This window comes from Lepidochelys kempii, chromosome 7 (genome assembly GCF_965140265.1).
Source record: "Lepidochelys kempii isolate rLepKem1 chromosome 7, rLepKem1.hap2, whole genome shotgun sequence".
Classification (NCBI taxonomy): Eukaryota; Metazoa; Chordata; order Testudines; family Cheloniidae; genus Lepidochelys; species Lepidochelys kempii.
In genome coordinates this window covers 80,959,538-80,971,856 of record NC_133262.1, presented here as the reverse complement: position 1 = coordinate 80,971,856, position 12,319 = coordinate 80,959,538, and the positions used below count along the sequence as shown (strand labels likewise).

Sequence of the window (12,319 nt, the reverse complement as noted above, 5' to 3'; positions counted from 1 at the left end):
ACAGCTACTTTGCACATTATTTTCTTTTACTCAGATTTAAAAAATGTCTTTATAAATATTGTAAAATAGTTAAAATGTCTATTGATTACATTTATTTAAACTGTGATCCTAAATCATATCAAGGTAGGTCTATAGAACAATTAAAACAGGGTCTATGCAGAAGCTATAAACTGTATATTTAAAAAAATGAAAAACATACCCATCCTTTGTGTTGTTCAAAGGTCGTCCTTAGGTCTTTTGTTTTTGGTTAGGGTGCCACAAGCATGACAGTCCCTGTCAGCTGCACTGTTGTGAGTCAGGGCTTGCTGACACCCAGGAAGAAAAATTGGACCCCTCGGGAGATGGACTGATTTTGGAACATTATTCTTTGCCAGCCATGTAGAACACTCCAAGAATAAATAAATCCCAACACACCATTCACAGCAAAATGTCAGATTCTTCCTAGGTAATAGGATCTTCATGGATATTACGGTTTTGCATCTTTACAGTTAGAAACCTGGCTTTTAAAATCTCTCTTTATGTGAAAGCATGATAGATTCCTCAAAGCAACAATTAGCTATCTGAATTCACACCTCCATATTCCATAGTACAGCAGTTATTGTAGTTAGCTCCCGATCCAGCTATGAAGCTGCTTTGGAGCACAGAATAACAGAATAACACTGTACAATGAACAAGCTCTGTTCACTTCTGCATACTGTCATTCTGAAAGCTCCTCCGACTGTTGCTTTGGTTTCAGTGAATGCAGTCTTATGTATAGCTGCCCCCAGTGGTGAAGAATATTATGGGCATGTGCAGAAATGTCTTTCTTTTATCTTGCAAATGAGTAAACTCTGCTGGGAAATGTGATTGTTCTGGGTAACTAAATGGGAGTGGAGTGGTCAGCTTCAGTGTGAACTAACAAAATATTCCGAAACTTACAAATCCTCTGTCTCTTTTGATTCTGTCAAAGAATCACACACAAACACTCGGTTTTCACAATAACTCACTACTTTTTAACTACATCAACTACTTACTGTGCCTGTAATACAGCATTTTAACAAGGATAGACTATTTATATCATGACAAATATTTTTAGGCTATCATTTTGCCTTTTGCCTTTTTTTAAAAAAAATCACAGTGGAAAGGAAGTTGGGGATAAAAATATCAGGTTCATTTTATTTCATAACTTGCTATCACAGTATTAACTGATTTTAACTAAATCTAGCTTGTGTTTAAAATATAGTCCTGTGAGCAAACGAGCCAAATAGATTTAACATGGAATCTGGTCCCACTGATTTTGTCATATTAAGTAAAGACATGCTTAGGAAGGTTTTTAATGTGTATTTACTGTAATTAAAGAACTTTTAACATGTATAACTTAATTTAACAAACCCAGGAATAGATTTTTTTTATTTCTGTACAATCTAAAGAACATAAAAATTAAGATATAAGATATAAATACATTTATGTGTGAGACTAAGAATCCTCCATCCCTCCCCTTCCTCACTGCCTGGGATTAAGGAGCCTCTACTCCCTGTGTGACCTGTTGGAACAGAGCCTTCCTCTTTCCTGTTGCATGCTCAGTGCCAGGGTATGATGGAATTATAGCACTGGGGCTGCTACTGAGATTCTCCCCCTCAATGAAGAATGTGTCTGAAAGGTGATAGAGAGTAGGTGGAACAATGGCTCAGTCTTCTGCAAGAGGTAGCCAGAGCAAAAGAGTATACCATATCCTTTAATGGGGTGGTGCTGATTGCATTCCCCCAAATGTAGCTGGGGAACTCTGAGCTCCTTGAGGCAGAATACCTTCAGTGATCTACTGGGGTACTGTGGCTCTGCACTTTGTGCCTTACTGTGGGCTGTGGCTTGTGTCACAATGAGGCCTCTTGTGATTTACAATCAGATGAAAGCATACAGCTTCATGTAATACAATTCCTTCTGAAACACACCACATTTTGAAATGTGATCAGTGCACTGGGAATGTTCTAACATTTTACATTGTGGTTCTAAAAAGAGCATGAAAACCCTGAGGTAGTTTTCTAACATTCCCCCTTACTAGGCATGGCTTTATCAGTAACTAATAACAAAAATCACTCATACAGCATAAATCCCAACCAGAGCTTTATTCCTGAGCTTGCTGTCCCAAGGATTTTCCTCCAGGATCTGCTCTGTCCTCCTGCCTAGGGACCACTCCCATCTCTCTGGTTGAGCTAAGGAGTAGACTCAGCCACCAAAAGTAAGCAGAACTTCAGTAGCTTTTTTCATGATTCTAACGATTGCCAATAGGGTGAGCAAACAAAAGAGCCCTGCCATCCTGTTATTCTGTTATTTCTACTTTATAAAGTAGAAAATAGTGATGAGGCATTGCTGAACGGAGCAAGTGTGGAACATGATGTTAATTGCTTGTCAAGTTCAATTTTCTTAACTGAATCTTTTTTGAATTATACAAGCAGAAAAAGTGCCAGTATCGGATAACCACTTTTTCTTCACTTGCATTCGTGTCTTCAGACAGCTGAACAGATTTTGTTTAAATTGTGCAACCAAAATCACTTCCACCACAAGACCTTGTATACCAAGTTTCAGCATAACATTTTACAGCCAAATTGTAAACTTTTGAAAATCAGAGGCTTTAACTGAAGTCCTGACTATATCTTAGCTATGAAAGTACCTGAGAATTTGTACATGATTGGCCTGCTTCACATCTCATTGATACTGGTTGTACAACGGTATACGGTGCAACTGATGTCAATGGAGTTACCTCCCAATTTACAGAACCGTGAGAAAAAAATCGGACCCAAACTTTTTGGTTGACTCTTGTTCTACACCCTGGTTTTCTTCACTTTTTATGTATAAACTCCCTTTTGTAATTATGATGACATATATGTTAGAGGGATTATTGCAATTTTGGGGTAGCTGAAGTATAGTAGTGTCTTCATATAAGTACACTAACTCAAAATTTAATAAATTAATTGTGAATTTAATTTTATGTTATTTATACATTAGTATTCCACAACGTTGCTCCTGAATGTTGATATTGTTCATACTGGATTGTAAGTTATTCACTGTATTTTGTCAATCAATCTTCCATTCTGGTCCACTGGGAACAACAGTTCCAAGCAAGAGGAGACTGCAAGTAGCAGAAGCAGGAGACTGCAAGTAGCAGAAATCTTGAGGGCCACACACCAACAGGGTATTGCTGCTCAGAGGGAATGTTTGTCACTTTTCTTTGTCTGATAGGAAGGTGTCTCCTGAGATGTCCCAAAGCCCCTGGAAGTTTCAGTCAGTTTGTTTCTGTGACTTTCTCAGGGATTTCAGGACTTCTGTTTTTGACATAGATTGTGATTCCACAGAAGCTGTGGAGGATGGTATATCTCACTAGTCATGAACTGTGCCTTAACAGCTATGCATCTACTCTTTGAGAGCTAACTTTTTCTTCTAGGCTTTGACTACATTGGGAAAATGAAGTGTGTGAGCAAATGTGCTAGCACCTTCTTAAACCTGACTTAGCACCTGTAATGGGTTGGGTCACAGAAACCTCTTTGGGACTGCCACCTGATGTGCTGGGACTACCTCTGAGCCTGTTTTCCCTGCTAGCTTGGGACTTCAGTACCTTGCCTTGTTTGAGTCAGACACACTTGCCTGTTACAAACACAGACCCAAGTCTGAACCACATCCCCGACAAGCTGCAGGCTTAACTGAAAACCACTTAAGAAGTGCCCCTATCTCCAGCACTCAGATACCCAGCTCTCAGTGGTGTCCAAACCCCAAATAAATCCATTCTACCCTGTATAAAGCTTACATTGAGAGAGAGAGAGAGATGCACAGCTGTTTGCCCCCAAGGTATTAATACTTACTTACTCTGGGTTAATTAATAAGTAAAAAGTGTTTTTATTAAATATAAAAAGTAGACTTTAAGTGGTTCCAAGTAATAACAGACAGAACAAAGTAAATTACCAAACAAAATAAAATAACACACAGAAGTCTAAGCCTAATACAGTAGGAAACTAAATGCAGGCAAATATCACCCTCAGAGATGTTCCAATAAGCTTCTTTGACAGACTAGCCTCTTTCTAGTCTGGGCCCAATCCTTTCCCCGGTACAGTCTTTGTTCCAGCTCAGAAAAGCTATATAAGGAGGTGGAACAGAACTAGCTAGGGGATTTCTGCAGCCCCCTTTGTTCTGTTCTACTCCCTTATATAGCTTTGGCACAAGGTGGGAATCTTTTGTCTCTTTGGGTCCGCACCCCTCCTTCTAAATGGAAAAGCCCCAGGTTAAGATGGATTCTAATACCGGGTGACATAGTCACATGTCCTGTGAGACCCCAAGCCTTCATTCTTCCCAGCCTGACTCACAGGAAGGCTTGCAAGTAAACAGATCCATTACGGTTAGTTGTCCCAGTTGATGGGAACCATAAAGATTCCAAACCACCATTAATGGCCCACACTTTGCAAAATTACAGTAGGACCTAAGAGTTATATTTCTAGTTTCAGATACAAGAATGATACATTAATACAGATAGGATGACCACACTCAATAGATTATAAGCTTTGTAATACTTTACAAGAGACCTGTTGCATGAAGCATAGTCCAATTACATTATATTCACACTTATTAGCATATTTTCATAAAATTGTATGGAGTGCAACATCACAGCACCTTGTTAAACCTGACTTAGCACCTAGCATAGACAAAGACGGACACATTTTAAAATGTGTTAGGAGTAGAGCTGGGTGAATAATTGATTTTTTTAACTGAACTGCCTCTATTGTTTTGATTCTTTCTCTGAAACAAATCCATCACTTCTAACTTGAGAGCAAAGGTGGTCAAACTGCCATAGAATATGCTCTTTTGTGCTTTTTTTTTTTGCTGGATAATGTAAATGCTGCCATAAAAGATGATGGGGTCTAGATGTGACACAAGGAGATGCAAACTGTAGCCCCCAACATGTCTCTGAGCCAACAGGAATAGATACATTCAGCTCTGGAAATGGACAGATCGAGCATCTCTGCCCTCCCAGACACTTCAACCACTGGATTTTCACTTCCTGCCTGGGCCAGCCCAGGCCACTTTTGGGGCAGCGCTGGTTTGCTGCAGCTTCTCAGTGGAGCAAGGTAGGTGGTTACCTTGCATGGCTGCAACACCCCTCAGGGAGGATGTTCCATCACCAGGGGCCCAGCAACTTGGTTTACACTAGCGGAAGCTGGCATAGCCAAGGGGTGAATCACGTACCTTATATTGTTTTGTGAAACTCAGTATGTGTACCCTCATAGAGCTGATTTGGAATTGGGGCAGTTTAGGAAGTACAATAAGAGAAGTCCTTGCAATTTTTCAGGCTCATTAAAAATAGCTGGGACATGCAGCAGCTGCCACCATTTTCTGTCAACATTTGGCAATAGAGGTAGGAAGGCAGCACATGGAGTAAATGATTTGTGAGGCCCACAAACGAGGGGAAGAAGGATAAATGAAGATAGTTACAAATATTTCCAGGACTATATCAGCATAGGGAATCAAGTGTTATTGGATTTTGCTCACCGAAATAACAGTAAATATTTGCCTGTGCCATCACGGGCTTCCCATCTTCCACATTCAGTGTTCTCTGTGTAAGAGGTGATCTTTTTTTGTTGAAGCATTTGATCAGAATGAGTTTTTGGTAAAAAATGTTTTTACTTCTGTAAGGCTGCTAAGAAGTCTACAGGCTACAGGTTACTTCACCTTCTGAAAAGCCACAATGATCCTTTCCCACTGCACTACCCTCATTTCTTACTGCACAAATCCAATAATGTAGGATTCTGGATTTAGAAGTTTTGTATCCAGAGATACAGTTGCTGTATCTATCACCACTTGCTTGTTTTTTAAACACACATACCTGTTCAGAACTGTGGTTGATAAATATCCTCACATTACTCTCTTTGGATTCATGAAGTGGCTAAATACGTCGTTTATGAGGTGGTGTTTGGCAATAAGGAAGGCAGGAATCAAGAGGGTTAGAAATTGTAGTTTGTTCTAAATTGTATTGTAGTATGTGATCACTGTTCATTTAAAGGTAGATAAGTCTAATAAGATGTGTTCATCATTTTTGGCAGCACTGATTAAAGGAACCTGCTGTTCTTTGAGGATAAGATTAGAACTGGTTAAGTACACCAAACAGGCTATAAACTCCCAACATAAACATCTGATCATGGGAAAGTGAGAGATACAGACAGGATTTGGCAAGGGCTGAGAGGAAGAGGAAAAGGAATGTAGAGGAGGGTCAGTGGTTTAGGATAGAATATAGGTGAGGCAGAGGGAGGAGGTGAGAAGGTTCAGGGTTCACATGCAGGATGCAGGTGTATGGGGGATTCTACAGAGGATGGTAATGGATGGAGGCATCAAAGTGAGACTTCAGTGCAGTACCTGAACAGAACCTGGGTATTTACATAATGTGGAAACTTAGGTGTTAGGCAAGGGAGGCTCAGTCTCCAAAGAAGAGCTTCCTTTGTATGGCTAATATTCCTTGCCTTCACTGCGGGTTAAATCATCCAGAGGTACAGGCTCTGTGATGAGCTGAAGGGAGACCAGAAGCAGGAGGGGAGCCATGCTCTTTCTGTACCAATCACTCTCAGCATTTTGCCTCCTAGGCTTTGAGTGCTTTCAGAGGACACTGGGGACACTACCCACATCAGTCAGTCACGGCCTCTGTATACCCCCAGGATTTCCCCAATTCCACGCAGGGCTACACAAGGCATTGTGTTCTCCATGCACGGTTGCACACAACACCAACATGATGCAAGGATTTATGCAGTTGCAAACATTCCTTCATTGTGTGCACTATGGATGGAACACAGAGGGCTCTGTGGTGCCCTGCTGCATACAAGAATAGGAAGCATACCCGTTCAATGAACGTGATGCCAAGATTGTGCTCATGACATGCAATGACTAGATTTCCAGGATCATACCATGACTCCTACATGCTTCTAGGGGACTGTGATACTCCTCTTGGGTTTCTTATACTATGATACTGAAGTTGCCTTAAGGGTTGGCAGCTTCCCTCAGTTGTTACATCTGGTGGTATGTTCACTTGGAGATACAAAATTCCCAGTTGACTTACTCATAATGATGATGGGGAACCTTTTTTTTTTTCAGTTGTTTAGTGACGGCACACTTTCTCACTGGTTATGCGGCATCTCAGTTAAAAGAGGGATCTGAACAGCAGAAGTACAGGGCCTCAAAAATGAATGCTTGCGACTGTGTCTGCAGCCTCTCTCTTTGTGTGGGTCCACTGTAGTGTTTGCTGGAAAGAGTGCCTGCTGTCTGGTTGCTCATGTAGTGCACACTCTTTGCATTTGTTCTTCAGAACTTAGTGGTAGCCATCTATGAGATCAGTCTTCCCTCCAGTTAGTTCTCTTAGGGGCATACATCTCTAGGCTGCTGTGAGATTTCTGCGGATGAAGTATGTGTATCAGCAGCAGAGCATGGTGGGTGAGAGCTTGTCACACCAGTGCTCTGTAGTCAGTAGGGCACTGGTTTCTGTTTCGTATATGGGTGGGGTTTAAGGTGTTGGTTTTCACATATACAGCCATAAACAATGTGTATGGTATCTCTTGCCATGTGATCAGCACTTTCAGCAGCGGTGCTCTAGAAGTAAAAGGAAAGTGGCTATAGTGGAAGGATGTTTTTCATAAGCGGTTCCATGCTCTAGACTGCACACACCACTGCCTTACAAATTGTGTCCTTGATGCTCTTCAGGCCCTGGTGGTGAGCATGTTATAAATGCTTAGATGAAAATGCAAACTGCAAGTCTCCACTTTTGCCTGGGGCTTTTCCTGGTGGATGGTTTGATGGATTTGAAATAATTGATTTGGGAAGGCCAGTATTTTATGGTAGGTGGATTCCTGGGGTAGTCCACTCGGAGATGTTGAGGTGCTTTGGGGGGCATGCTATATGATACAATGATAATATTTTAGCCTTGTATGTTAGTGTCTTGTACCAGTACAGAATTTAAGATAGGTGATTTGAAATAAATGTTTATATCTATCTATCTCCTTCACATAAGGAAAGTGATATTTAATTGTTTGGGACAGAGTGAAAGGTTTCAGATAAACCAAGGGCTAAATTCTGTGAGCTTTTCTCATTTCTTTACTTCTATAGGAGTTTTGCCTGAGTAAGAACTGATGGACTGGTCCCTAAGTCTATTCGTGAGAGGTGTTCTATATCTGAAACTCCCATTGATTTCAATGGGAGTTGTAGGTGCTCAGGACTAATTTGAATTAGCCTCTAAATTAGTAGGTAGAAACAATTATCTTTTCTAGTTTCGAACCACTTGTTTGATCTACAGGGTCTTTTAGTCATTTAATTGCTCTTCAGCATAAACAGACATACAGGTGCAAGCAATTAAAGAGCGCAGTACATCTTGATTTCATTTAGCCTATTAAATATTTTAAAATCAGTTTCAATTTCTCTTTGTATCCATTTATTCCTTAAAAACTACAAAGAGCAAAAACGCTCCAATCTGGCCATATTAAAACCCATACTCATCCTCGAGCTTTGGTACTTTCGAACTGTTAGGTTATGTCATTTACAAAGCCCACAGATGGGCAGAATACTCTGTTACCACAGAAAGAATTAATAGTATCTTGAACTACACATGACAGTTGTGTAGATTTGCAGTTGAAAGAGAAAAACATGAACACAGTAAAGAGACATATAATTATGTTCATTCACACTGTGTCTAACATTAAAATGATCTGTTCAGATGTTATATTTGCCTTGTTAGTCGCCTCCTTCCTTGGCTCCAAACTTATGCTATTTTTTGGCTTTTTCCTGCAGAAAATATTTGTTCTGTCTCATCAAAGTGAATTTTATTGAGTTTCTGTAGTCTTCAATAATTCAACCAAGCCTTTTCCAATTATAATAGTGGTTGCTAGATATTCTAGTTATAGTAGCTGGTGTTTTTTTAATAGGATCTGAGGATCTTAATTATACCAACAGCCATGGTTAGTTAATTAGCTCAACTGTTTTTAACATAGCCTTAGGTGTCACTGTTTTATTAGCCACTTAGGATATAGAAGAGCATTTTGGTTAAAAAATAGAGACAATCTGGTGTAGAGCTTTCTTTAGTAGCTATCCAATACTGCCATCCCTTTCTTCCCTTTCACTGTTAACACACATGGTAAACAAGCTTTGAAGAAACTAAGTGTGATTTAAATGACTTATAGCTTGTCATCCTTTGAGGTCATGTCTATCCAAGAAAATTATCTAGATTGTTTTTCAACTGTTTAATTCCATGTGATTAAACTAAAGTACAATATAGCTAATTGGCTTATATGAAAACAGACTCCCAGTTTAATTCATTTAAAAATAAAAACTTTAGTCTTTGCAGATTTATTTTGGTCTGTTAAAACTGATGTCATCTTATTTATCCAGTATACAGGGAAACAAGTAAAATACGGAACCCAGTTAAAGGAAACAAGAAGTAACATATGACATTGTCTTGCCATGTTACAATCTAAAATAGTCAAATCTCTGACGTAGTAGTTTTTAATTGGCCGTTTCTATTGGGAGCTTTATAATTATCACTTCCAATTCTTCCTCTCACACTATTAAGAGGATGGACAGAAGAAATTTTTTGAAGTTTTTCATTTTATTCTCACCTTTAATACTTCCATCTTAATGCCAAATTTGTCATATCAGTATAAAGTATTAAAATGTAAATTATAAGTTGCAAAAAAACAAACATAGGGAGGCACATTAAAATTTTCAGATAAATGGGCATAATTTAGTTGGCATAATTAGAAAGGATATCAGGGAAGAATGCTTTGTTCACATAAAGATCAATCACATGTTAATACTGGAATTTGTATAACTTTGTTGCTATAGTCTATTTCAGTAAATGGTGTCATGACCATTATCTGTGGCCTTAACTTTTGAAGCTCTGCCATCACATTTCCTAATCCTTTCTGTTCAGTAACTAAAACAATCTCTCCTTTTTTCCAGTGGCTCTCACACTCCTGTTAGTAGCTGTGGCATAAAGGTGTAGATTCCTTTAAATCCTATAAAAATTGAAAGCAGTTCACACACAAGTGTTTTTACACAACATGTGGAACTCATTGCCACAAAATATCATTGACACCAAGAGCCAAGTTTACACAGGTATTTAGCAGCTTAAAGATGTAGATAGGTGCCTACTGGGATTCACAATATCAACTTTGTGAGTTAGGTGTCTAACTCCCATCAACTTTCATAAATACAGTAGCAATCTGTGTACTGTCAGGAGCACAAAAGCTGTTTATTCCTCTTCTCTCTGAGAAACAAGGTGCCAAAAAGGGGGTCAAGTTGAGTGGAGAATAAGGCAGGATGACTGTTTCTCCCCCTGCCACCTTTGCATTGGCCTGAAGATCAGGGCATATATGGGAGAACAATTTGCTCCATCCTAATTGATGTAACAGATTTCTCACTCCTCGTCACTGAGTCTGAGTGTTCCCCTTCTGAGATGATGTGATTAAAAGCCTCAATCTAGCCCTAGATGTATAAGGAGTTATTTAGATAGGGTAACAAAAGTTAAAGCATATGACTTGTGCTTCAGAGAATATCTGTTGGGCATTAGAAAAAAAAATCCTATGGGCATGTCAGTGTATTATTTTCCACTACCAGTTGTTTTTTGTTTTTGTTTTTGTGTTTGTTGTTTTGGGGGTTTTTTTGAAGGGGGTATTGTGGGGTTTTTGTTTGTTTGTTTTTGTTTTTTGAATTTCCCCCTGAAATATCTGGTACTGGCTGGTCTAATAGGCAAATGGAAGAGATGGACCAGTGATCTGATCTGATATGGCAATTTCAATGTACGTCTGTTCCTACATAATTTAAAGTCAAGTGAGCATATGTTAACTCAACAGATACATCCATGCATGAAGGAAGACTCTTGGAAGTTATTTTATAGATCATCCTTAAAGGGAAATTATATGGATGTTCTTGAACAAACTTGGATAGCATAAATATTGTGTTATTTGTCATTCCGCATTGGATGCTCAAAAGTGTTAGTTTCATTAAATTTATTGTAGAAGTGTTTATTCAAAGACCAGATACTTTATACTCCACCGCACTGTGCAGGCAGTAACATGAAAGAGATGTGGTAGAGACTGATTTAATCTACAACCATTCTTTATAGTAGAAGGCATTAATTTCAAAGAACACCATAACTTCTTTTGCATATTTGGGGGAAACAAAATGTATCCAGTTTTGGGAAAAGTCACCAGTAAGAGCTGTTGCTCAGGGTATTTACTTTTTGTCACAAAATTTGAATTTGGTTGTGGCCTCCTCAGTTGAGTGTCAATTCCAGAGCTCTGCAAATAACTGATTTTTTTCGGTTCACCAGCCATACCAAAAAATCGAGGGGGAACATTTTTTTCAAGTTAACCCCCAAAATTTTTTTTCTAAATTTATGGGGAGTCAAAAAGTTGAATAAAATTTTTATCTGTTACAAAACTTTTTGCTTCTTTGTTGGGCTTCTAAAATTCAATTGAAGTAAGCTTCAAAATGAAAAGTTGTTTTGAATGAAGAATCAAAATGTTAAAAAAAAATTTTTTTTGGCAAAATAATGTGGTGAACTTGATACAAATTTATAAAATGTTTTTGTTGGACCAAATTTGCATTCTTGGTGGGGGAAAAAAGTTTCAGCTAAAAAATTTTACCCCACTCTAGTCGATTCACATCTGTGATTTTATTTGTAGAAAGCATTTTACTGGCCTGCATGCCTGGTCATCAATCACTGACTCAACAGGAAGATCTTTAGTGCCTCAGGTGATGCAGTGGTTCCTTGGTGGTCCAGCTGGACTCTAAACATATGTAGCACCATGTGTTTGTGAAAATGAACTTATTGCTGGTAAACTTCAAACACTGATCTTGTAGCAAAAATGCTGCCCTGAGAGAGAGAGAGAGGGAAAAGACAGAAAGGGGAAAATTCATACCAAACTTTTTTTCATGTATATATTTAGTACAATTTTTTACAGCCAAGCACTATAATACAAATTATCGTGCAGTAAATCATTTTTTTTTTTTTTAGAATTTCATTTTGGAGGTGGACTCTTCATTGGCAAGTTTGTCTGTTTTCTTTTTTTCAAAAATCCCTTATTTTAGTCTCTGCCTAAATTAATAGCACAAATTGACTCAGTGACATAAAAAGGACTTCAATGATCCAACAGTGACAGCAGCACTAGCCTCTAAATCATTAATCCTAGTGGGTGTGCAAGGTGAAACCAACAGCATTTGCTTCTGTTTTTATTATTTTTCACAATGGTTGATGGGGGTGGAGGAGACGGAGGTACTTAATCTATTTTTTTTTAATCCTGTTTTTACTGGCCTTACTACCTCT

The 12,319-nt window shown here is 38.7% G+C and overlaps 2 protein-coding genes across 4 annotated transcripts in view; one reads left to right on the top strand and one right to left on the bottom strand.

Annotated features, from left to right (window-relative positions):
- The window catches only part of LRRTM3 (leucine rich repeat transmembrane neuronal 3), a 138,146-nt gene extending 137,438 nt beyond the window's left edge, over positions 1 to 708 (bottom strand). For all 3 annotated transcript variants that reach the window (XM_073353444.1, XM_073353445.1, XM_073353446.1), the window contains exon 1: positions 200 to 708. In XM_073353444.1, coding sequence (XP_073209545.1) covers positions 200 to 203 — 4 coding nt within the window. In that variant the 5' untranslated portion in view covers positions 204 to 708. The remainder of the gene's footprint in view (positions 1 to 199) is intronic.
- The window catches only part of CTNNA3 (catenin alpha 3), a 928,894-nt gene that overhangs the window by 400,957 nt on the left and 515,618 nt on the right, over positions 1 to 12,319 (top strand). The window lies entirely within an intron of this gene.